Genomic DNA, 25137 nt, shown 5'->3' with positions numbered 1-25137 from the left:
GGAGGCAGCAGTCGCTAGCCCAGCTGCAGCCCGCAGGCCGGGGAACTCACCACCCCTCCGAACGTGCTCCCTGGTGTCACCCTGCCCTGCACCGCACCACCCCGCCCTGGGCCAACACCCCTCCCCTGGTCCCCAGTCTCCTTTTCTCTCCAGCAGCCAGAAGGGTGGGGGCAGAACTCACCCTCGTAGGACAGGATGTGGCCCTTCTTGCCCTCGTAGATGACGTGGCCCTTGGGCAGGCCATCCTCCCGACCTCGGTCCAAGCGGCTCGGGCTGTCCTCGCCGATGATCCTGGTGATGGTGCCCTTATACAGGACATCAGCTGGCGTGCCCTGCGGGTGCGGAGGCTGTGAGCGCCTGCAGGCTTTGGCCGGCTTGCATCCGCGTGTCCCCTGCAAGCCCACGCACGGGCCCGCTTGGGCGGCTGGCAGCTGCCTTGGGCGACCTCTGGGAACCCACGCTGGCAAGGCTCAGGCCGTGCTCCGGTGTGACGTCGCTGGGGGTCACCCATGCAGCAGCTTTGCCAATGAGTTGCTGCGTGACCTCTACCCCATCACTCTGCCTCTCTGAACCTCAGTCAGTACATCCACAAAACAGTCTGTGCCCGTGACTCCAAGGCACCGGGCACAGACAAGCTGTCCCCAAATCAGGGTGTCCCTCTTTTCTGTCATTCTGAGAGCCCAGTCAATGACGCGGGGCCTGACTGTGCAAAGCCTGAGACCGGGCACACTGCTGCCCCCGGCCCCCGCCCAGCCACCAACTGGCCACCCCCAGTCCGGAAGGCTGTTCCCTGAGCCTCTGCGGGGCTCTCGGCCCCCCAGCACCCCCGCCCACACCCTCGGACTCAGTGGGAAGCAGAGGCCACTCTGCTGTCACCCACCCAGTGCTCACCCACCCGGGGTTTCAGCTGGTGGCCTGCTGCTCTCAGGCCAGCCCCTGGGGACAGCAGTTTTGTGTTTTGCCAGACACCAAGTGCACCACATGGGTGACTGAGAGATGAGCTACTGTCCCAGGACAGCCCCCCTACCCACTGAGGCAGGTGCCATGCTTTGTCACAGAGGGGACAGAGGAGCCAGTCCACGGGCCTTTTCCCACCCCCAGACTTGCGCCAGGCACTCACGTGGGTGATGGAGCCTCGGTAGGTGACAGGGCTCTCAGCAGGCACCCGGGCGCTGGGCACGCCCTTGCTGATGCTGCCGCCGGGAACCGAGCCCAGGGATGTCCCTGCAGACAGGAGACACGGGGCTGAAGGGGTGTCTGTGGACCAGCCCCCGGCCTGAGAGCCACCCCGACTGTGCTCCCGGTGGCCCACAAGTCCCCTCAGGGGTTCCTAATGGGTGAGGTGGACGGCTGTTCCTGACACGCCCCTTGGAGGACCGGAGCAGCGGCCCCCGGGGAAAGGGGCAGACCTGGGCCTCACCTCTCAGCACGGATGTCTCCTGGGCCGTGGGCACCCCCAGGCTCTCCGGGGGCCCGGCCTGGCCCCGTGGGGACAGCTGCTCCTGCTTCACCCCGCTGAAGGGCGCTGGGGACAGGCATGAGGTATGAGCCATGTGCCACGGGGTCAGGACCCACCCCGGCCCACCTGGGGGGTGGGGCCCAGCCCTGTAAGCGCACCTATGTGCCAACCTGCAAGTGGGGGCCAGAGTCCCAAACACATGCTGCCCCCCTCCAATAGGGACCGCTGGAACCAAGCCTGGGCCGTCAGGGTGAAGGTCCTTACCCAGCTTCTTGGGGTCCATGGCCAGGGGCAGCCCCATGGTGACGGGGCCCACGGGGACCTTGGCATGCTCTGAGTATGGGACGTGGAGCTGCACCGACAGACCCTGCAGGGATAGGGGCCACAGGGTCACAGCGCCCCCTGCAATCCCTCCACCACAGGCCCTGGACCAACTGAGCGCCCACACACCCCCTTTTATGAGGGGCCAAGAAGGTGGCCTCGGGAATCACAGCAGGACTGAGACCTGGCTTGAGTCGCAGTCCTCTCACCCACAAAGTGGCCACTGCGGTCTGGGGCCACCCCCCGTCCTCCGTGGGAGCCGGCTGGGGAGGAGCAGGGGCAGACAGCTCCAGGCCGAGGCCCAGCACGGCCAGCTGCTGTGAGTCCCGAGTGGGCAGCCTGCCCCTTCCCAGAGGGGAGACCAGGGCACAGGGAGGGCGAGTGGCCTGCCCAAGGCCACATGGTGTGGCTGCAGGTACTTGACTGCCCTGCAAAGTGACCCCCTAAGGTCCCAAGTGCCTGGGGCAGGCCCAGCCAGGCTGGGCCCCAACACAGCCGTGAAGAGTGATGACTCCAGCCCCCACCCAGTCCTGACGCCCCCACCTCACCTGGGAGAAGGCACCCACCTGCCTGTCGAGGACACTGGGGTGCTTGGTGGAGGAGATGAGCGGTGGGGGGTTGGAGATGGTGGGAGGGCGTGGCAGGACGGGCCGGGTGCTGTCATGGAGGCCCAGGGACAGCGGGTGACCTGTAGGGCACATGTCTGTCCATCACAGGTCCCCAAGCGTGGTCATGCCCCTACTGGACAGTTTTGCCCCCAGCCTCTCCCACCTCTGCCCTGTCCTGCCCGGTACAGGGGGGCGTGGGAGGTGATGTCCACAGGGGACCCCGTGTTACTTCCCACAGGCTGTCCCTGAACTTGGTTCAGATGCCACCACCCCAGGGCGGACGAACCCACCAGCCCAAGTCCTGAGTTCTTGCCTAGACCCCTGAACTGGCGCCCCCATCTCCACTTTCCCCTCAACGGCCACACCCCCTCACAGGAACCAGAGGGGTCCTGGACGAGGTCTAAGGGTTCCCACTGCCCCCAGCATGACCGTCAGGGCCACCTGGCCTGGTGCTGCTGGTATCCCAGGCTCCCTGGGTACCAGGCGTCCACCTTGGCAGCCTCATTCTGTCCCTCAAGCTTCCTCTGCTTTCCTGCCCCTGGGCCTTGGCACGTGCTGTTCCCGAGACCTGGCCTGTCTTCTCCTGCTGGGCTCACCAGGCCCACTCCTCCTTCCGGAAGGCTGCGCAAGCCTTGCCCAGCCTTTCCCAGCTGCTGGGTGGCCCCGCAGGATGGGAGAGCCCTGGAGGGACCCCCGACCCAGCCTGACTGTCCCCACAGACCAAAGCAGCCCCTCCCTCCCCAGGCTTACTCCCCATCCTCTAGCTCTGGCGGGAGACACAGCCACCCTGGCCAGGCAGGCACCACCTGTGGCTCCCAGTTCCCTCAACCCCAATCCCGCGGGTCCTCCAATCTCAACAGACGCCCTTCCGTGTCCCCATGGCCCAGTCACACTGGCTCTGTCGTACTCAGGTCCTCTGCAGGGAGCAAGCCTGCGCTTACTGCGTGCCCATCGGCTGCCTCGGCCGGGCAGCCGAGGAGCCTGTGCTCGGGGTGAGCTACTCACCAGGCGGGGCGTAGGAGAAGGCCGAGGGGTCCGGGGCATGTGGGGAGGCCTTGATCACCTCGCGAGGGGGCACGGGGAAGGGCAGGCCGGACGTCCAGCACGGGGGCTCTGCAGGCAGCTTTTGGCCCTCAGCCACAAAGGCCGGGAAGGACACAGGTTTCTCTGCCAGGAGGACGGGGGTTGGAGGCATGGTCAGCTGTGACCCCAGAGCCACGGCCGCCCCCGCTCAAACACGTCCCTCTCCGAGCCCACGGCATGGCCCTGAGCAGGGGTGAGGGTCCACTTGAGCCCTGTGACAGTCCACTCAGCACAGGGGTCTGTCCCGGGGGGGCACTGAGAAGACCGCAAGGGGCTTCTGATTCCAGTGCTGGCAGCCACAGGCCCTGGCCCAGGGGCGGGCAAGCGGGCAGGGGGGCCGGAGACACCTGCAGGCTTCGTTTGATTTCACACCCCTCGTAGGGGAGCCCGGATGCGCCTGTCCATTTGTTCACCACCCACAGCAGAGCCAAGGCCTCACGACACAGATGGTCTGGCCTGTGCACAGCCCAAAACGCTCACCGACGGGCCCTTCCCAGGAAAGGTTCGCTGACCTCTGCGCAAGGTGCAGGCGGTCAGAGAGCTGCAGGTGTGCGTGCGGGGGCGGCCGAGGGTCCCAACACTTGCCGCCTGCCCCGCTGCACCAGCGAGTGCGTAAGGAAGAGATCGTCACCAGGTCACAAAGAGGTGGAAGCAGGGTCACAGCCGTGGACTTATCTGAGGTCACTGGCTAATAGCTGGCTAGGTCAGGACTTGACCCCTTCACCTCCCAGCCCCTAAAGCAGGACAACAGAGGGGATGCCGCCCCAGGCCTCCGAGGGCTTTCTGCACGCTGACTCATTCACCCTCACAACGCAACACCCTGCCAGGAACTGACCACGACTGTTGCTGGTTTACAGGTGGGACTCAGAGGCTCAGAGTCACCTGGTCAAAGGCCTGCAGCCAGGGAGTGGCCAGCAAGCTCCAAATCCAGGGGTCAGCTGCAGGCTGAGACCTTTGCCTTGGCCGCCCACAGGAAGAGTAACAACGACCGACCCCAAATTCTCAGGCCTGAGGACATTGCGCAGAACCGGCCAAAGGCCCAGGGGCACGGGGCTGTCCTCGAGAGGTCATTTCTGCTGAAATCTCTCCTAAGCGCTGAGCCTCTCGCCTGAGAGCTGGGGTCAAGCTGGAGGACTCTCCAGGGCAGACAGTGACTGAGACGTGGGGAGGGGACACAGTACGGGCATGTCAGGTCTGGGACAGGGTGGCAGGCAGGCAGGCGCCATCTCTCAGGCCACCACTGGGTGCGGGGGAGGCTCTGCAGGCCCGTCCATCTGTCGATGTTGACAGGGGAGACCGCTGGGGGGCGCTCCCTTGGGGCTGGAGGCCCGTTCTCCCCCAGGAGGGGCCTGGTGTCCCTGACCGTGGCCCTGGGGAAGGGGACAGACCACAGGAGGGGCCTCAGATGTGAGACCTGGGGCTTCTCACCCTCAGCCTCCTAAGGGGAGGCTCCCCACAGTGTGCCAGGAAACTCTACAAAGCCCTGGGCCTCAGTGGCCCCATGACCCCTTACATACCTCGGCTGCTTTGTGAGGGGAGTGGGGACCTCCGGGAAGCAAAACCTAGGTGGGAATGGGCCGGGCCGGTGGCCGGGGGCCTGAGCTGCTGCACCCGGGAGGCCAGAGACCAAAGAGGCAGCCCCGGGCCCTGAGAGAAGGGTGTGGGAGCCTGACGCCGGGGGTGCTGTCTCCTGTGTGGGGCACTATTCCAGGACCCAGAGCTGCCCCCCCACAAATGGGCAGAAAGCCAGACTACGACCTTCGGGCGGTGGCTTGTGTCCCCCTTGGATTGGAACCGGGGCCTGCCCCAGCCGCCCCAGGGCGGCCCAGCCCTGCTCAGATCTGGCGCTGTCACAGCTGTCGGGGCCCCACGTCACCAGGTAGCTGCCACCCAGGGCTGGTCCCCCGAATCTGGAACATCCTTGCAGAGGCAGACCCCGCGTCTCACGCTGGGCTCTGGCTACAGGGTGCTGGGTCGCAGTGTGGTGGCCAGGCAGGGCCCTCGAACTCACACTCGGGTCCCTCAGCAGGTCCTGCGGGCCCACCTACCCTCTGAAACAAGCCCTCGTTGTCCGACTCCCACCCCACTTCCACGGTCCCCCGCGCCGTGGGTCCAGCTTGCCACCACCGCTGGCCAGCGCAGCCTTCTCCACCAGCCCCGACTTCTCCTAGCCCTTTCCCTCGACAACGGCCAGACACAGGGGTCTTCCCAAATACGGGGCGGACTCCCAGCTGCCTCCGAGACAAGACTGTGGTGGAACCACAGCTGCAAGGACCTCACACCTGGCCCCTGTTTCCAGCCCCGGCGCCTCCTCAAACACACAGGGCTCGCCTCTGCCCCAGGGCCCTTGCCCGTGCTATTTCCTATGCCCGGGTGCCCTCCCGTGTCTTCCCACAATGACCCCTCCTTCCCCACGCCCCGCGCCCCCATGCGGAGACCCCCCCAGCCCCCTGCCCGCTCGCCCCGAGGGGTTTGTTTCGCTGTGTGAATCACTCTGAAGCCGCCCTGCTTCCTCCCACGGCCCCGGCGCCACCTCCTCCCCACGCACAGAAATGGCGGCTCCCCTCCCCGGAGTGGGGATGTCCCCCGTTCACAGCCCGAGCCCCGCTGCCCAGTGGACACGGCCCGTGGGGTGGTGCCGCTGGGGTGGTGCCCGAGCCTTCTGCGTCACTTGTGGGAAGCGTCCTCCCCGCCCTCCCCAGGGACAGCCCTGCCCCGTGCCCTTGGACAGGCACAGAGCACTGCCCTTAGGAGGCCGTGGCCGAAGGCCAGCCTGGCTCTCTAGAGGAGGGACAATGTACCCAACGTAGGTAGACACAGGTGGCACTAGCTGTGCTGGTCACGGAGGGCCACCTGGGGTCCTGCTGCCCTCACAGCCGGAGAGCAGCCAGTGGGGATCCTGGCTGGCCCGGCCTGGGGGGACAGGCTGCAATGCCGGTGACACACAGGCCCCACCTGCTGCCTGCTGACCTGGGAAGAGGGCTGTGGGGACGTAGGCTGGGAACATCTTGGGCCCCGAGGGCAGAGGGACAGGGACAGTAGAGCCCGAGGCAGAGCGTGCCGCGCCTGTGCCGACGTCACATGGAAACAATACAGCAAGGCCGCCAGGTGCCGGGACACAGCTGCTCAGGGCGTCGGTCCCTCCACCGCTCCCCAGTGAACCCAGTGACCTCGGCCTGGAACGAGGTCTGGGGGAGAGCTGGACAGGGCAGGGCTGCCTGCCCGGGGCGCTGCCAGCTGGGCGCCTGGCCTCGCCTGTGGTTCTGAAACTCATGGGAGGGCTGAACCGCACGGCATCAGAGGCCCCTGGGGCACAGGCAGGCCTGTGGGCATGCACAAGGCTTTCAACCTTGTGGAAAGTCGCTCGTGTTGAGAAATGGAAGATGTCATGTGAAAAGAGAGGCTTCTGGTCCCTGGAAGGAGAGCCTCAGGCCCATGCTGCCCCACGGGCTCTCGGCTGAGGCCAATGCGTGCCCACTTTATAAGACAGGAGGTCTCTGTTGCCACAGGCCCCGCCGCTCCCCACTGCCTCCCTCGCCCACATGGCCTGCTCCGTCACAACAGGCTTGGTGGTTGTGAAGCTGCTCCAGACACATGAAGCCCCCTTAGCCCTGCCCGTCAGCCACCCACCACCTCCAAGCTCCCCCAGCCACGGGGCACTCACCCTCCTTCTCAGGAGGAGGCGCGGGGCTCCTGCTTTTGCCTCGAGGACTGCTGCCCGACTGCTGTGGGGCACTGCTCTCTGGCTGCAGGTGCTGTGGTGTCGCTGGGGCTGGGGGCGCTGTGTCATCCCGGGGGGGCTCGTGGGCTTTGGTGACCTGCTGAGGGAAGCAGGGAGAGGTGAGCATCTCCACAGGCTGTCTGCGGGCCCCAGAGGTCAGGGGCCGTCTTCGGGGTCCCTGGGCGTGGCCAGCCTGGAACTGCAGCACAAAGAGGCAGCGGCTCCCCCAGGGTGCACAGCACGAGGGACAGGTGGCCAGGTCTCCGCACAGAGCCCGTGGAGCATGCCCCGAATCCCAGCTGCCTGGAGGTCACCCTCCCTGCCCAGCGTGACGCCGAGTCTCCCCTCGTCCCAGAGAGATGGGGGCTGACTGACGGGGATGCCGGCCTCTGGAAGGGTGCAGTGCAGCCAGCGTGGCCAGCGCCCTCACTGGAGAGGCTTGGTGGGCTTGGAGCCTTGGGCCCTGGAACCCCGGCCACAGCTTGGGGGGCCAGGCCCACCTCCAGAGAAGGGGCGGCTCTGCTGGAGGCTGGGCCACTGTGGGGAAGGGGCTGCTGCTTGGCCTGAAGAACTTTCCAGAGCCGCTCGCTGTCCGGCCCGCAAGGGCCTCAAGTTTAGAACTAGAGGGGCCCCCATCCTTCTCCCTGAGGCTGCCACACACGCAGCGAGTGGGGGGACTTCCTGCTTTCTCAAGGCCCAGTGCCTGGCACTGGAAAACCCTTAGCTGGTGAGGCAGGGGTGGGGCTCCTTAGCAAGAGCCGCGCGGGCTCCCAGGGCCTCCGAGGTGGGGCTGGTGGCAGGACAGAAGAGAGGAGCCTGCAGGCCCAGCTCCCCGGTTTGGGGAGCCGGCGCCGGTCTCTGCCTCACCCCCGTGGGGACTTCTCTGGGAAACGGGAGGCGACTGCACCTGCAGCCCATTCTCCCTGTGCGGGCTGGTCCGCCGTGTCCCCGACAGGAAAGCGAAGGGCAGCCAGGGCTGCTGTCACTCACAATGGGGGGGATGGCGGCTGCTCGCTGCTTCAGCTGCTTCAGATCCAGAGGCTTCTGGGGTGAAGCGTTGGTCCTGGTGTCGTTAGTCGGGGTGAGGAGGCTGGAACGAGGCGACAGCAGCCTGGGAGGGAGATCAGCGTCAGGCCTGAGGCTGGTTCCAGCCCTGGACCACAGGGGTGCCAGGCCACCGGCCAGAGGAGCCCAGCCAGTCCTCTGGGGCTGGGCCACGGGGAGGGGGTCCTTCTTCCCTCCTCGGGGAGCCCCTCCACCTCTAGCCTGAGGCCCCAGTGTGGGCTCAGCACCCCGAGTCACCCCAAAGCAAGGAAGGTCCCAGAGAAGCCCTGACTCGGGGTCCGCACAACACACAGCCCTTCACAAACTGACACAGCCAGAGTCAACTAGATCAAGGCTCGGTGAGTCCCAAGACTCGGGAAGGTGGCCCCGCCTCAGAAGCCAAGGGGCCTGGGCGCCAGGGCAGGGCCTTGGGCAGAGAGCTGAGTGGGCCCTGCCTACTGGACACAGGAGCTGGGGTGCCCACCAGCTCAACGAGAATGTTCCGCCACCTGGACTCTCGCTCAACCCCATTCACAGAGAGGCCAAAGGCAGCAGGGCCACAGCCGGTCGTGCAGAAGCCCCGGTCAGTGTGTGTGCTGCCCACCTGCCAGCCCTGAGTGTGGGAGGCACTGAGCTGGGCCCATGGGCGCCTTGCCCCCGAAGCGAGGCTGCCGGGGAGCGCTGTGCGCCACAGGACCGTGCCGGCGTAGGGCTGGGGCACCTGGCACTCGGGCACAGCCTGCCCTGGAGGTGCCCCCCACGCTGCTCATGGGCATCGCTTCCCTCAGGAAACCCGCAAGGGTTTCCTGGACCCCCAAGCACTGGGCCCAGCACCCTGCCCTGGGCCCCCCCTGGCTCCCACCCCGGTCCCCGGGGCTGCCTGGGCCCAGCCCAGCTGGGCTCCTCTGGGTGAATGCTGAGCACACCACTGGCCTGGCTCTGGGCTTGGGGTACACGGAGGAGACTCGGAATCCAGGGTCGGCCAGCAGGGCCCCAGAGCCAGCTGGACGGCCCGACGGCACAGATGGCACGGGCTGGGGGCTGGAGCCCAGCTGGCCAAACGAAGCCCGGCTCCCCAAAGGCTGAGGGTCCGGTCGGCACAGCCCCAACTGAGTGTTGGGGCCGTGCCAATGCCACTCACAGAATGTAGGCCGCCACCACTGACTTCGAGGCAAGACCAGGGACAACCAGGACACACACCCACGCCACCCAGCTCCCAGCAACCAGGCCCCGCTGCCCGGCAGAGAGCAGATGGAGGGAGCAGGCACGTGACACTCAGCCTCGGTGCCCTCTTCCATGGGGGGACCGAGGCCTGCCACCGGCCAGACCCGAGGGCACCAGCCGCTGAGCGCACAGACGCGGCTGCCCGCGGCGTGCAGGTGGGGCTGGGCACAGGGCCAGGTCAGCCTGACTTTGCCATGCTCAGGGGCCTCCGCAGTCCTCCCCGTGGGCTCCCTGCCTCCCGCCCTCACCCCTCCTGACCCTCAGGTCCTGCTTGCACTCTGAGGACCCCCGGGGGCCTCCCCTGCGGATGCCATCCTGCCTTGCCCCCCCGACTCAGGCCCAGGTCCGCCTCACCTGCCTCCCTCAGGCCGGCACCCCAGCCGCACCCTGGCACAGACGCGACCCTCCATCCAGGTGACCCCCAGTTCCGCCGCGATGGCCCCAAACCCAGCTGCCCCCACCCCTTGAATTTCCTTCTCACCCTCCATTCAGAACACCTGGCATTGGTGACATCCGCACAGCAGTCACCCTGGAGACCGGTCTGGCGGTCCCTCCAGGAGCCAGTCCGAGTTGCCGCCTGAGCCGGCAGTTCCCCTGCATGGTGGGTGCCCCAGACGACCGGGAGCTCCCGTCCACCGACGCCGGGTCACAGAAGATCACAACAGAGCCCCGTGCCGGACAGCCACTGCGTCGGGGCAAACGACCCGCACGCCTGGCGGAGTGGAGGCCCGGAGTGTGGCCCAGCCGCCCAGGGGAATATGCCTCGGCTGCGAACGGGAACAAAGTTCCGGCACCTGCTACGGCGCGGGCCGCCCTTCAAAACGTGAGGCTGAGTGGGAGATGCCCGACACGAGGCTCACGCGTGTGCCACCATTTAGAAGAAGCGCCCAGGACAGGCACGTGCGCAGCAACAGAGACGATGTCGTGGCTGTCAGGGATGGGGGCTGAGGGTTGAGGGTGACCCCGAATGGGTATGAGTTTTGGGTTTTGATTCTGAGGGAGGTGACGGGGAATGGAAACGAGTTATTAAGTCGTGGTGGCGGTTTCGCAACCATGGATGTTGCTAAAAGCCCGTGAACCACTCCCTACTGGCCGAACGCTACGTCGGGCACGGACGGCGTCCCCGTGAAGCCGCTAGAGATGGAAAGTGAAGAAGGTTCTTAAGTCCGCACATGAGGCCCGCCACCAAGGGGTTCTTATTCCAGCCGGTGGTGTTTCTGAGAACAACGAGTAACAATGTTCCATCGCTATTTGTGTTGTGAAATGTTAGTTAAAATGTAAACTTCTACATCTGTGTAAAGGCAACTTTGCAAAGATACAAAGTGAGTTTTTACAACACACAGCAAAGTGTCTGTGTCCCCAGCTCTCAATGAACCCGGGCCTTCTGCTCGGGTGGCCGCAGTCTCCCCAGGGCTCCACACCCAGGCAGGGGGCAGCTGGGAGGGGAGAGAGCACCCGCAGGGGCACGCACTGGGGGGCCAGCCCCCGGCACCAGACAGGAGCTCCATGGGGACCGAGGTGTGGCCGCCCCACACCAGCCTAACTGCTCACAGCAGAGGAGAGGGCAGGGCCCGGGAGCAAGGGCTGTTCTGAGCCATGACCCCGAGGGTCCTGAGCCCGAAGGAGCGGGAAGACACCTGGCACTCGGGGGGCCCCATCTCCCCTTGCCCGGCAGCCATGGGGTGGGGGCCAAGTGCAGGGGCCCTCCTCCTGGGTTCGGCACCCCCTCCCACCCTTCCCTTTGTTTCCTTGGAAGGCAGCGGCTTGTATTTTCCTCTCTGGAGGCCGGGCAGGAGAGGGGCTTGGTGAGCCTGGCACATGCGGCCTGGGAGGGGCAGAAGGGGGACCCAGGCAGCGGGGCTGGGAGCAGCTGGAGCCCCATTCAACCCTGTAGTTCAGGGCATAGGCTTTGAGTTCAAATCCTGCCTCTGGCTCCTTGACTTCATCAAATGAAGTGCCTCAGTGTCCTCATCTGTAAAGGGGTGTGAGGACAGGTGCTCCCTCTGCGCACTGCTCTGTGGGTGCCCTGAGGGGACGCAGGCGCCCAGAGCTGCTCCCGGGTCCGAAGGGGTCAGGCCATCTTCCTGTGGCTGTGGCCTCACCTCCCACCCCAGGTCAGGGCTGGGGGAGGAGTGATGGGGAAGGGCGTGGGACCGGTGCCCACGCCCCCCTCTGCAGCCCCTGTCAGCGTCCCCACCACCACTGGGCTGAGACATGCCTCGCCACTAAGCTGGGCAAAGAGCACAGTAAAGGCTGGTCTGTGAATCGTGCCCATACAGATGGGGTCATGCTGCTCCCCCGTGACCCCAGGGTAAACCGCCCCCTCCTCAGCCCAATGCCCTGGGCCCTGCCCACCTTGTGGCCACCTCTCCTGCCCTCCCACCCTACACCACTCCGCTGCCCAACACTGGCCTCCTCACCGTCCCCAGAACACAAGGGCATGTGGCCACAGGCCCTTTGCACGGCAGCTCCCTCTGCTTCCCCGGCCCTGCCTCCCTCTGCAAGCTCTGATGGTCCTTCGGTGTCACCTTCTGACTGCTCTACCCACTCCCGTCCCCGACCCCAGGATCTTTCCACCAGCCACTTGTCATGTGAATGGTCACTTTCCTCCATTCCCACTACAGTCTTAGGCCACTCGCCGCCACTGGAACGTAGGCTCCCCGGACTCGGGGCCTCGTCCGCCCTGGTCCCAGCACCCCACAGGCCCAGCCTGGTGCCTGGCGCACACACTGGGGCCGGATTTATCATTCACGGAATAAAGAAACCAAAGAGAAACTGCTGTTCCAACTCTCTCCAACTCCCAGGGGCTCAGCTGAAGAAGCCACACCCCAGGCCCCTCTTGGCGTCACCTTTGCAGGTGTCTGAAGCAGTTCCACAGGAGGGCAGCGAGTTTGTCACGGAGCACCTCCCGCAGGCCTGGCCCCAGGCTGGCAGGTCCCGGGGGCGAGCACGCCACTACCCTCACAGTCACCGGAGTGGGGCTTCCCGCCTCCCAGGCGGGAAGCTGAGTGCCGGGGGAGGGACTTTCTGCAGGGCCCGCCCAGAAAGCACCCGGCCCCTTCTCTGGGAAACGGAACAGGGAAGGGCGGGCAAGCTCAGGGCCTGCCATCAAAGCCGCCGTTTCTGGCTGTGGGCCAGCAAAGCTCCCTGGCACAGCTGCCTAGCAGTGACGACGAGGGCCCGCAGGGTGCGGCTTTCTCTCCCTGAGTCTCCTGGCCGGGGCCAAGACCAGCAGCGCCTTGCGTCCACCCGGAGATGCCCAGTTCACGGCCCTGGCTGCCAGGCAGGGGGAAGGGCGGCGGGCAGGTGGCCAGGCCCCGGGGCCCTCCAGGGGCCCACACTCCCCACCGGCCCTTCGGGGAGGCCCCGACTGCCAGGGCCTGCTCTGATGCACCTCTCGGCCGGGCAGGGTGGCAGGCTGCCAGCCGGGAAGAGGTCACAGCAGGCTGGCCTGGGTCCAGCCTCACCCTGAGGGCGGGGGACTGGCCTGGGTCACACAGGGCGTGACAAACCAGGTGTCCTGACTCTCTGCCCGGGACTCTTGCTCCCAGGGGATCGAATGCTGGACAAAAGCCAGGCCCAGCTGGGGAGGAAAGGCCCGGTCCCTGGGTGGGGCGGAGGGAAGAGAGGGGAGAGGCTGCAAGGTGCCGTGGGCCTCAGGCCTGGCCCGGGGGGTCTCGGGGGGCCGACGGGACTCAGGCCGCCCCTCCCAGCTCTCCTGCCTGGGCCAGCCATGTGCACCCACAGCAGACTCCGGTGGGCTGCTCACTGGCGTGGTGGCCCCAGGGGCTGAGTGCAAACCCTGCAGAGAACAGCCAGCAGGATGGGTGGGAAGCCGCCCACCCTGACCCCTTCACCAGGAACAAAGGGCGGGGCCTGGCCAGACCCTGGCTGAGAGCCTCCCCTGCAGACCGAGCCGCCGCAAGCACTCAGCACTGTTTTCCGAGCTGTGCCCGCTGGGCCAGCCGCTTGGGAGCCCCGCCCCCTCAGGAACCTGCTGCCAGCCAGGCCCTTGCTTACCCAGATCCCTGTCTCTCCCGCCAGTGGCAGCCACCAAGGACGCCAGGACCCAGGAAGCCAAGGCCGACGTGGCTCACCTACTTGTGCGAAACAGAGACCCACAGAGCGCTGACCGCATCTGATTTTCCTAGGAAATGTTCTAGAACTCGCCATTCTGACATGCCCCAAGGTGAATCACGGGGCAGAGGAAACGGCTCCGAGTGAACGCGTCAGATTTGAAAGTCAGATTTTCCTCCCTCTCGCTCTGCCCAGAACTTTTCCGACAGACGTGAGGAGAGAAAGCAGCGCGCGCTGTTTTTAGTCAAAATAAAAGAGGCCTTCCTGCCTCGCTAGAAGATAACTCCGGCTGTCCAGAGGGGAGCAGAGCGGGGGGTCTCCCCCCGCCACCCTGGGCTGCCCGCCACCGGCCCCAGGCCAGGCGGACAGGCTCCAGGGCCGGCTGGGGCCGCAGGATACCCAAGCAGCTGCGGCAAGAAGGGCTTACACTCAGCCCTCCTGGGTCTTGGGGCGGCGGGGACAGGCGCCCGCGCCAGGAGCCAGGCAGAGGTGAGAGAGGAGGAACCGGTCCCCAAGACTCCACTCGGCGGCCACTCCCAGGGGCGCTTACCCTCCCGGGCAGACCATGCCCTGAGGGCAACAGAATGGCCTGTGCTGTCCTGGTATACAGTTGGTGCTCAACAAGTGCTTGCAGAATGAAAAGGTCAAGGCCGCCTGCCCCCGGCCAGTCCACTCACCTATTCTTGTCGCCCCCCTCTGGCTCGTCCACTTCGTCGGCACTGCAGGTGGCGCTGGAGTCGCTGTCCTGGGGGGCACCAGAGCCCTTGGCCGAGGGGCCTTTGCCCACAGGGCCTCCTCCGGCCTCCTTCTTCTCCACCTTGAGCGCTGCCTCGGGGGCGGGCTCGGCACCGGCCTCCCCAGTTCCTCTGTCAGAACCGTCCTCCGAGGCCTCCTCCTTGCACTCAGTCTTGATGGGCTCTGCAGGTGGTACCTCGTCAGGCTCCTCCTTCTTGCTCACGTCCACTGCCAGGTCTTGTGCCACAGCAGGCTTCTGCTCCTCCCCCTCCCCCGCTGCCGCCGGGGCCGCCGCAATGGCCTCTTCTTCCTTCTCCTCCTTGAGGACCACCGGAAGGGGTGCCGCAGACGCTGGGGGTGCCAGTGGGGATGTGGGTGGGCCAGTGGCTTCGGGCACCGGGGCAGGCTCGGTGGGGGCCGGGGCGTCCTCTGGAGGTGGGGTGGGCGGCTCCGGGGGTGGCGCGTCGGTGCCCGAGGCAGGCAGGGGCTTGGGCCCGTTCTGCCCGGTGTCCTTGGCAGCCTCCGTGCGGGGCGAGGGGACGCTCTCGGTGTCGGAGCTGTTGTTGACAGCAGCTGTGGGGGGAGAACAAAGAGGGGTGAGAAGTGTGCGGCGAGGGAGGGAGGAGGTGGATGCTGCTCCCTCCCCAAAGGCCCGTCCTGACTCAGGGCAGGAGCTCAGGACGCACTGGCCCTGTCCCCGACACCAAACAGCCCAGAAGTCTCCGTCTGGCGCCCTGGGGACTCTCTGCTGCTGCGGCACCATTATCAGTGTCCTGATGGGACAGTGGAGTCGGGAGCAGTGAGCTCCAAGGAATCTGGGGGAGGCAGCCACACCGGCTGCACCCCGACCTGTCTCCCCTGGGGCCTGGTACACAGCAGGTGCACGGGTGTGCAGACCGAGGGCTAGGGGGCCCCGGTCACGCCTTAAAAAAACATTCCTGTCACTTCTTTGGGTTTCCATTTCCCCCCATTGTCTATGATGTGGGGACATCAAAAAACCCCACACTTGCTGGGGGGAAGTCAAACCAGGTGAGAGTCACAGACAAAGACACCAGGGGACATAGACAGGACAGCCGAGCCGAGCACACGATCTGAAGAGGGGAGGCAGGGAACAGCATGGGGAACAGACCCTGCGCTAGGGAGGGTGGGCAGAGCCGGTGGCAACACAGATGGTGGGCTCACAGGCAGAATCATGCTCACAGAAGTGGGGCCCCTTGCAGAGGGCAGGTGACCCTGGGACACCCCCCAACCCCCAGGCCGGATGGCCACATTCGTACCTGGGCCACTGCATTCCCCTCTGGGCACCTCGATCCCAGAGGCGTGTAAGGCTGGAAGGAAGTGAGAGAAGGGTTAGAAGCCAGGTGCCAGGAGCAGCAGGGAGGAAGGGAGGGAAGAGGCTGGGGTGGCCAGGGAGGCAGGGCCAGGAGCCAGCAGGCAGCACCAGGGACCCGCCCCGCCGCGGGGGCTGCTCAGCTGCCCTGTCCTGACAGCCCCTGTCCTCAAACCGATGCACCGTCTCCTTCCAGACTCTGGACACCAGGAGCCTGGGGGGCGGGACCCCGAAGGGCAAGGAGTGCATACTGCAGTCCCAGTGGCCCTGGGCAGGTCACAGGCCTTCACTGACTCCTGGCTCCCAGGACCTCATCCCTCAGATGTGGAGCCAGGCCAGCAGGGGCTCCTGGGGCACTGGACCAGGCCTCCTGGGCCCCCACTGGCCCCGGGCGCTCCCACTTCGCACCTCCCTCCCTTCAAGGCTGAGCCAGGAGGACCTCTCCTGGAAATACGCCAATGACAGCGACATGGGCCGGCTCTGGTGGCGCGGCACCCCCCGTAGAGCTCAGAACGCACACGGCCCCTGGGACCCTCAGTCACCCCTCACGTGGCGACACCCACCATCCTGCCTGCAGGTGAGGAAACTGAGGCTCAGAGAGTGAGGTCACTCGCCCAAGGCCATGCTGCCGGGGGCAGGAGCAGGCTGACCCCAGGAGCCTGTGTCCCTGACCTCTGGGCTTCCGGCCCCTGCCACTGACCCCACAGCACCATTCCCTTCAGTGCGTGTGACCGGACAAAGGACGTGGGGGCCAGGGCTGAAGTCTGCGGACAGGAGCCTGCACCCCCAGGACCTCAGTTGGTTCTTCCATAAAACAGGCGGTGTGTCGGTCAGTCCTCGGGCGTGAGCACCGGGGACTGTGGGCTCAGGTGGCTGGGTCACCCCCAACACGGTTCCCCTTCAGTGGGTCCGGCGGGGCCTGAGAGTCCGCACTTTGAACAGGGTGAACCCTGGCCCACACACCGGCCAGCTCTGTGACCTTGGGCGGCCACTGTGCCTCAGTTCCCCTGCCTGTGAATGGGGAAGCAACAGTGTCTCCCCCTCGGTGTCAAAGACTGCCTGCAGGCCACTGCTCTCCTCTGACCTTGACCATTAGTGGAGGGCCTGCGGGGCCACTCGGGGCCCGCCTGCCCTGAGCCACAAGGCCCCTGCCACCTGCCCCCTGGAGGGGGTCTCTAGGGGCTGGCTAAGATTTCTGGAAGGTTCCATGAGGGTGGCCTCAGGCCCTCATCCAGACCTGTCACCCCTCCCCAACCCTCATCTCAGAAGACAGAGACGCCCAGGTAGGGCTGGCTGCCTGGTGACTCCCAGTCTGCCACTCCCAGGACACCCTGCTGAGTGATTCTGCAGCCCTCGACCTCCATTCCCTCACCCATAAGATGAGAGTGCCACTCTGTTCCTCTAAGCTGCCACCCTTGATTTGCTCGAAGCCACCAGCCAGTCACAGAAGCCTGAGCTCCAGCCTGACCAGCCCTGCTCCCATCCCCCACACCTGATGGGAGGCAACCCTGCGTGTGAGCTCGTGGACGCTCAGCTCTCTTCCGGGCAGGTCCGCCTGGGTTCCCTGCACTGTGCCGCCAGGCCTGCGCCTGCCCACGCCCAGCCACTGAGGTCCCTGCAGAGGGGCTGGGCGTCTGCTCCCCGGCCCGCCCTTAGCCTGGGGTGGACCGCAGGCACCCACGCCTGTCATCAGACCCTTGCCAGGCCTCAGGCCAGCTTGGGCAGAGAGACCCTCAGGCCAGACTCAGACGCCACATCCCTCCCAGGTCTGAGACAGCAGGGACGGGCTCCGCTGCAGCCAGGAGGTAGGATTTGGGCTCCCGAGTGTGCGGGGGCTGGCAAAACAGCACTCACCGCAGGCCTGGCTCACAGAGCCGGGAGGGGTGTGCACCTGCCTTCGCCACGTGGATGCAGGGATAGGCTGACAGGAGCCAGAGGAAGAAGCCCCAGGTGGGGGCAGGATAAGGGCAGGTTCCGCCAAACAAGAACTGAAGGGCCCGGCAGGGGCAGCTGAGGCAGGAAGACGACAGAAGGGGAGGCAGAGACGTCACGCTAAGCCTGGGTCGGGGTCCCCACGGGCCCCGTGCCACAGTGGAGGGTGCAGATCCAGGGGGAGGGGGGCGGGGGGCAAAGGCAGGCTCGTTAGTGATCAGAGGCCTGCAACGGGCAGCCTGGGGCAGTTCCCGCATCTACAGGCACCATCGAGCAGTTAAAAGGGGGCCGGTCTTGTGTGGTCAAAACCCTCCTTCTGAGACCTCGGCAGGCCCCCAGGGCGACCGGGCGGGAGAGTACATGGGGCACGGAGCTGGGGCACTGAACCTCCTGAGCCTCAGCCCCCCTCGCAGAAAACAGGCGTGTGACATGTCAGCAAACTGGGGCACCTGGGAGCCCGGGAGACACTGCGACCACACCACTCTCAGGGCACCCGCCGACCAGCAGGTCGGTTCTCCTCACACTGGTCAGCTTGTGCACAGACCAGGTCGAAAACTGTTTAAAATTTTTTGTGGTCAAACACGGCAACAGATGTGCCCACGGCTATCCTGGGCTGCATTCTGGGGGCTGGGGGCGGTGGGGCAGACCAGGGCTCGACGGGCACATGGCCGGCGGCCACCAATCTCGTCGTGGCCGTCCTCACCTGCTTCGCCATCCTCACCACCCTCACCACCACCCTCATCACCATCACCACCATCAAATGGTCCCTTTCATCGCCACCACTGTCACATCTGGCCCTCCCCTGGGGGGCAGCCAGGCCCCTGCAGAAGGACCCAGACGTCTCTGGGAAAGGTCAGTCCCCGCCAGCCCACCCTCACCTTCGGCCTCCTCTGCCATTTCCTCCTCGTTTCCGCTGGCGCCCGACGCCTCCATCTCCTCGTCCTCCACCACGGGCGGGAAGGCGGCCTCCTCGCTGGCAGCGGCCGGGGCTTTCTTCTTCTTCCTGCGTGCGCTCCTCTCCTTCTCCTAGGGACAGGGGAGCGGCAGGTCAGGGCTCGGGCCTGGGCTGTCAGCCTGGGGGTTCCCCGCACTGAGGCCTCACCACAGCTGTGAAGGACAGCGACCCGGCCACACGGCTGTGGGGGTGTCCTGCCCCTCACTCCCCACTGCCACGGCCAAACATGCCAGTGGCTATTTTTACCCAGGGCTGCATCCTTCCATCGTCGCCTGGGGACACCTCGGGCGCGGCCGAGCCCGTCGCTGCCCTGGCATCCTTCCAGAACAGGTGGGCCAGGGCAGCCTGCCCCCGCAGAGGCCCAGCGGGCGCACAGCTCCTCCGCCTGCCCCCACCGACCAGAGGATCGAGGGAGGCTAGGCTGTTCCTTGCCTCTCTCATCTGACCCTGCTGGGCTGGCGGGGGGATGGGACGCTCATGGCTTCGCTCCACCAGTCTTTACAAGGCACCTACTATGTGTGGCCACTGCACCAGGGCAGAAGATGTACACGAACAAGGCTGACAAGTCCCTGCCCCCATTGGGGGGATGGCCAGCAAGCAACACGTGTGTTAAAAGGACAACTTGTGGGCGCACACACGGCCTGAGACATCAGACGGGCTGGGACTGGGGCTTCCCCAAGGAGGCGCCGGCGGGGAGCTTGGTGGGCAGGGCTCCAGGTGACAGTGGCGCAGGTGGAGGGCCGAAAGCACTCAGACCCAGAGGCGGCACGGGACGGGTGTGTTCGAGCACATCACGGAGGCCCTGGAGGCCGAGCCTTTCACTTCCCTCTGTGCGGCGCCCTGGTCTCCAGGAACCCGGCTGCTCACGCAGGGGGCCAGGAGCCCAACGCCCAGCTTGGGGCCTCACCCTGCTCCTGTGCACGGCTCCCTCTCCGCCCTGTGCTGGGCCGAGCGCTCCAGGAGGGCGGAGGAACGTCCATCATGGACATCTCCTCAGCTGCCATGCTGAGACAGGCAGAGGCTCGGAAGGTGTCTGTGACTGACCCGCTTGGGGACCGCAGATCAGCAATGTCTCGGGCTTGAACACACAGCACAGTATTGGGGGTTGTGTGGAAGTGGGGTCCCGAGGTGACCAGGGACACCGGGGAGTCGACGGCAGCCTCTGAGAGTGGGCACCCGGACACAGCCTGTGTGAGCCCTGCGGTCTCCGGGGAAGCAGACGGGAGCCAGAGCACCCCAGCCATGCCAACAGCTCTCCACCAGGCCCCTCGTCCTGCACTGGAGACTGTCCCCCAGAACGTGGCCACCCGAACCTCAGAATGTGACCTTATTTGGAAATCAGCTCTTAGCAGATGCAATTAGTTAGACTAGATGAGGTCAGACTAGATTAGGGAGGGCCCCCAATCCTACGACAGGCGTCCTTATGAGGGGAACTCGGACGCAGAGGCACACAGGGGAGGGGCCCGTCTGTAAGCCAAGTACCCTCAAGGAAGCCGGTCCCTACGGGGCGGGGGGGGGGGGGGCTCTGAAGGGACGGGCAGGGGGGCCCCTGGAACCTTCAGACGGCCCTGCCGACACCTCAGTTTTGGACTTCTGGCTCCCGAACTGTGAGAGAATGAATTTCTGTTGTTTGAAGCCACCTGGCTAGTGGTCCTTTGTTACAGGGAAGGAGAAACTAGCACCCTTCCCCGCCAACCACCCCACCAGGCCCCAGGAGAAAGCCACCCCAAGCCACTACACAGCACAGCCCGCTCTCGGGGCAAATGCCAGCAGGTGCTGCCCACCACGGCCCCTCACCACAGCTTGGCGGGGAGCAGGCCTCAGCAGTCCCCAAGGCCCAGCCCCACCCCGGGGCAGAATCACTTCTGGTCCTGCCTCCTCCTGAAGCAAATGGGATCCTCAGGGCGCAGCCGCTGGGAACGGCAGGAGGAAAAGGGAAATGCCTGCCGGCCCATTAGTCACAGCTTTCGTCACCAGTGACCAGCACTGGGCCAGAGGGCCAGAGCCCCGTCCCGCCCCGTGCCCATGGGCCGCTATGGGAACGCCCAGCCCGGCTGCCCACGCACCCGCTCGAAGGGCTACCCCAAACCCAGCTTCCCTCTGAAGGCCCCCCACTGGAGCCCATGGAGGTGCCAGAAAACTGTGTGGCCGTGGCTCCTATGGGCGCGGCTGAGGGTTCCCCCTTCTTCCCCAATCTATTTTTAGCTGGCGGACACTCACTCCGGTGCCCAGGACCGGCTGCCTGGGCAGCGGAAGACCCAGGAAGCTCAGAGCCGCCTGGGGAACAGGGTCTTGTGTGCCTGGCCAGGGGGCACGTCCTCCATTCTCTGTCATGAAAGGTCTCTCTGCGGTCCCCAGGCCAGGCAGGCCAAATGGGGTGAGCGCGATGTCAATACCCAAACACCCACACCGACGCCTGGGTCTGAGAGGCCGGGATGTCCCGGGAGTCTCACCAAACCCCACCCCCCACAGCCCTGCACCTCAGAGTTGGGAGGTGTGCACGGGGCAGGGGCTGGGTGTTCCTACTGACCACCACGGTCAGTGTTTACTAAGCAGCTACTATATGCCAGGCGTTCCCCAGATACCACTCACTGGGTCCGCGCAGCCACCCAGCAAATCGGAGCACGCCGCGCCCTACTTCACACCCTGCAGGGGTCCCCCCAAACCCCTGAAAGAAAACCCCAAGTCCTACCTGTTCGTACAGCCCCATGTAATTTGCACCTGGGCCCTGCCCACCCGCCCAGCCTGCTCACCCACTGCCCGCCACCTCGGTTGCGGTTGCGTGGCCCTCCTTGTGTGCAGGTAAGCTCAACACCCCAACCCCCAGGCCTCTGCCCGCCCAGGCACCTGCTGGCTCGCCTTCTCACCTCTTCTGAGAGGCCTTCCCTGATCGCCTGTCCAAACCAGCCCTTGCCACCTGTCTATCATGCTCTACTACAGACCCCTGCCCCCCACCTTCGGACCACTGCGCGCCGGGATCTGTGTGTTCACGTGTTTCTCAAACTGGAACCGGCTGCTCCAGGCCTGCCCTAGCTGCCCTCCAGCCCGCTGGGCCCAGGCGTGGTCCCGGGGCTCTGTGACAGCTGCGTCGGACACGCCAACCTGAGCGGAGACCGCACCGGCTCAGAGAGGCTAAGAACACTCGCTCGAGGCCACACAGCTCAGGGGTCATGGAGCCATGAAAGCGGGTCAGGTTCAAGGCCTTCCCTGCCTGGATCCTCCCCGCCGCCCCCCCGAAAACAGGCCTGGACGGCCTCAGATGGAAGAGACAACGGAGGAAAACAAGGCCGGGCTGAGCCCAGGCCCAGACAAACAGACGCAGAAACAGGGGAGCTGAGCCGTGGGGCCCGGACTCACACACAGATGGGAGGGCAGGGTAACCTTCGGCCAGGAGGAGGGGGAGGGGAGCCCCGAGAAGGCTCCGTTGCCAAGTGTTACATAACTCCGGGCAGCTCGGCCCACCCGGTCCTGCTTCCTGCTGACGTCGCCACGGCCACACTCAGCCGGGCCTGCTGCGAGCACCAGGGGACACCCGCTGACCCTCTGTTTCCCCCAGTCCTTCCTGCACTGGCGGAGGGCGACACGTCTTCCTGAGCCGCAGACAGGGCCTGGCCAGCAGCCAGAGGCGGCGGCCGCGCGGCGGGATCCACAAGGACCCATCTTCCTCCTGGGGACGGCAGGGCGTGGTGGAGGGGCAGGAGGCGGAGGTCACCAAGTTCAGCAGGCTCCCATGCGTCCCGTGTGTACGGTCTGGAGGGACCGCCTTCCCAGGACCGGTCGGTCCCTTGGTCCACTCACTGCGCTTCCTCTGAAGCCCTCTGGGAACGCTTGCCCTTCAGGTCGGCCAAGTGGGAGCCGACCAGCCCCGCACTCCAAACGGCCCCTTCATCATCAATGAGCCGGCAGCACGGTTCACCGGTGTGTCGGCCCCAGACCACGGCNCTGCTTCCCCCAGTCCTTCCTGCACTGGCGGAGGGCGACACGTCTTCCTGAGCCGCAGACAGGGCCTGGCCAGCAGCCAGAGGCGGCGGCCGCGCGGCGGGATCCACAAGGACCCATCTTCCTCCTGGGGACGGCAGGGCGTGGTGGAGGGGCAGGAGGCGGAGGTCACCAAGTTCAGCAGGCTCCCATGTGTCCCGTGTGTACGGTCTGGAGGGACCGCCTTCCCAGGACCTGTCGGTCCCTTGGTCCACTCACTGCGCTTCCTCTGAAGCCCTCTGGGGACGCTTGCCCTTCAGGGTCGGCCAAGCGGGAGCCGACCAGCCCCGCACTCCAAATGGCCCTTCATCATCAATGAGCCGGCAGCACGGTTCACGGGTGTGTCGGCCCCAGACCACGGCCAGTCAGCCCCGACCTGGGGTCCCGCACAGCTTGCCCGCCGCTCCCCCAGCAGGACCACCCTCTCTCTGCAGGTCTGTGGGAGCCCCAGCGGCTGACACAGGGCCCGGCCCGCAGGGAACGCCAGGGCCTCCCACAGGCTGGTTCCCAGCCCCGCCGCGGTCTCACCAGGCACCTACTCCCTTCGGCCTCGTCACCCACACCTGGGGAACGGGGGCAATGGAGGTGACTCCAGGGGCTGCGGCGGGACCCACGCTGGCCTCCGGGTGCCCTCCTGTTCACACCTGCTCCTCAGTGCCAGGGCTGCTGCCCCCACCAGCATTCCGGGTCGGGGACCCACGGGGCACCCTTCTCTAGCAGCCTCGGCTACATCTCACTCAGCCCCGGCGGGGTGGCCCCTCGGCTCGTAATGCCCCGAGGGCCCCCGCAGTCCCCGAAACAGACACCCACCTAGCTCCCCAGCCCCGCAGGAAACCCCACCCTGCTGTGGGCCCTGGGGCCCCTGCTGCCACTTCCCTGGCACACAGAGGGCACCCAATTAGGCCTGCTGAGTGCACAACCAGACTAAGGACAGGCTCTGAGTGCTGGCCAAGGCCCAGACATCTCCTTTTACACGAGGGGGTCGTCTGCTCCTCACCGTGACTTTGGGAGGGTACTAGGTGGCCTGTTTCACAGAGCAAACCAGCCCAGGGCCCTGAGGCTGGGCGCCCTGACCCCCCAGCACTGCCCCCCAGCACTGTCCTGAGCTGCCCATCTGAGGGAGCAGCTGAATCGGTCCATCAACCAACCAACGCCGCCACTCAGTCAGGATGGGAGCAGGCGGGCCGCACACCACTGGCCACCAAGGGAGCTGTGACAGCTAGCCACCCAGGGGCACAGCCACGCCACCTCCACTGGAGTCCTCACTGACGGGGTGTTTCACACACTAGCCTTTCCCACCACAGCCATTTGAGGGGGCCTACATTATCACCCCCATTTCAGATGGGGAGACCGAGGCATGAAGGTCAAGCCACTGACCCGTGGCCAGGGAGCTGGGAAGTTGGGAGAGTGTGGATTTAAACCTGGGTCTCTGGGGCCCAGAGTCCCTGATCTGACTGGTCCTGCCCCCAGGGCTCTGCAATGAAATGACGGCGCTGCTGCCGCCGCCACCGCTGCTACCGTAGCAGGGTACCATCCACCGGTGGCCGAGGCAGTCCCCCCAGGGGCGGCCAGGCTGACAGAGCACCCGCCCCCAGGCTCTGAGCCCTGCGCAGGCAGAGACTCACCCTGAGTTCTCGGGGTAAGGAAGGGCCTTTATGTCCCCACTTCACAGAGGAGGAAACTGAGGCTCAGCGGCGTCAAACTGCTGCCCAAGGTCACACAGGTGCCCAGTCACCAAGCCAGGACTTGTCCTAGCTTGTCCCCTGCCCCTCTGAGCTCCAGTGGCACTAACTACCTTGCTGGGGTCTCCGGTTCTCTGACCCCCGCTCTCAAGTTCAGCGGGCCCCTGGGGGCACAGTGGGGACGTACCCCAAGGAAACCTGGAAAGTGAGGCCAGGGGCCAGCAGGCTGCAAAGGGAGAGGGTGGCAACGCCCATAACCAGATCTCTTGGACACCAGCTAGAAGGAGCCTGGCACGGGGGAGGAGCCGGGAGGAGGAAGGAGGCCAGGGAGGAAGAGGCGGTCGGAGGGAACAGGAAGTCATCACTTTGTGCCTGGGGTGATGCTCACGGCCACCTGAGTGCGGAGTGGGTACGTGTGGAGGCCGGCCTGCTTGCCGGCCCCTGTGACCCTCCTGGCTGCCTGGGCTCAGCACCCTCTGACCTGGGGGTTTCAGCAGGTTCAAGAGCAGGTGCTCAGTGTCCTTGCCTTCACGGAGCCCGCCTCCTTCCCTGTGGAAACCAGAGTCCGGGAACCCGAGGACAAAGCAGAGCTGTTGGTGTGCATGGGGGTGTGGCCTGAGGCTGGAAGGGGACCGGGACGGACTCTAGGGGCCCCATCGGAGTAGCAAGCAGGCAGAGCGCAGGCATGACCTGACCGACGTGACGGGGGATGGGCTGCAGGCAGGGGCCAGCTTCAGCCCTGACCACAGGGGCATACCTGGTGTCCCCCCAGAACACTCCCGGGGACCGGCACAGGGTCCCCTTAAACTCTGCACAGTGATTAAGGGAAGTTCAACAGGGGGTGTCTGTCGGTCTCTGGCCTGCCCTGTGCTGTGCCACCTCAGCAGCCTGCTTGCCCTCTCTGGTCCTTGGTCGGCTATGTGGGGGAGCCATTTGGCACGGCCTCCCAGGATAGGCTGCACCAACTCTAAACCCTGCAACAGGTGGC

The 25137-nt window shown here is 65.8% G+C and overlaps 1 protein-coding gene across 17 annotated transcripts in view; it reads right to left on the bottom strand.

Moving 5' to 3' along the window:
- Positions 1–25137, bottom strand: part of NCOR2 (nuclear receptor corepressor 2) — a 160410-nt gene that overhangs the window by 19037 nt on the left and 116236 nt on the right. For 11 of the 17 annotated variants that reach the window (XM_037051893.1, XM_037051895.1, XM_037051885.1 and 8 more), the window contains 11 exons: positions 18413–18560; positions 15550–15600; positions 14215–14845; positions 8183–8303; positions 7136–7292; positions 3394–3555; positions 2347–2468; positions 1724–1826; positions 1421–1525; positions 1121–1224; positions 182–332 (listed from right to left, as the gene is read on the bottom strand). In XM_037051893.1, coding sequence (XP_036907788.1) covers positions 182–332; positions 1121–1224; positions 1421–1525; positions 1724–1826; positions 2347–2468; positions 3394–3555; positions 7136–7292; positions 8183–8303; positions 14215–14845; positions 15550–15600; positions 18413–18560 — 1855 coding nt within the window. The remainder of the gene's footprint in view (positions 1–181; positions 333–1120; positions 1225–1420; positions 1526–1723; positions 1827–2346; positions 2469–3393; positions 3556–7135; positions 7293–8182; positions 8304–14214; positions 14846–15549; positions 15601–18412; positions 18561–25137) is intronic. The other 6 variants (XM_037051894.1, XM_037051901.1, XM_037051898.1 and 3 more) reach the window with 2 other exon arrangements.

This window comes from Sturnira hondurensis, unplaced genomic scaffold (assembly GCF_014824575.4).
Source record: "Sturnira hondurensis isolate 20B ecotype Veracruz unplaced genomic scaffold, ASM1482457v3 Scaffold0007406, whole genome shotgun sequence".
In the NCBI taxonomy this organism is placed as follows: Eukaryota; Metazoa; Chordata; class Mammalia; order Chiroptera; family Phyllostomidae; genus Sturnira; species Sturnira hondurensis.
This window is presented reverse-complemented; position numbering and strand designations above follow the sequence as displayed.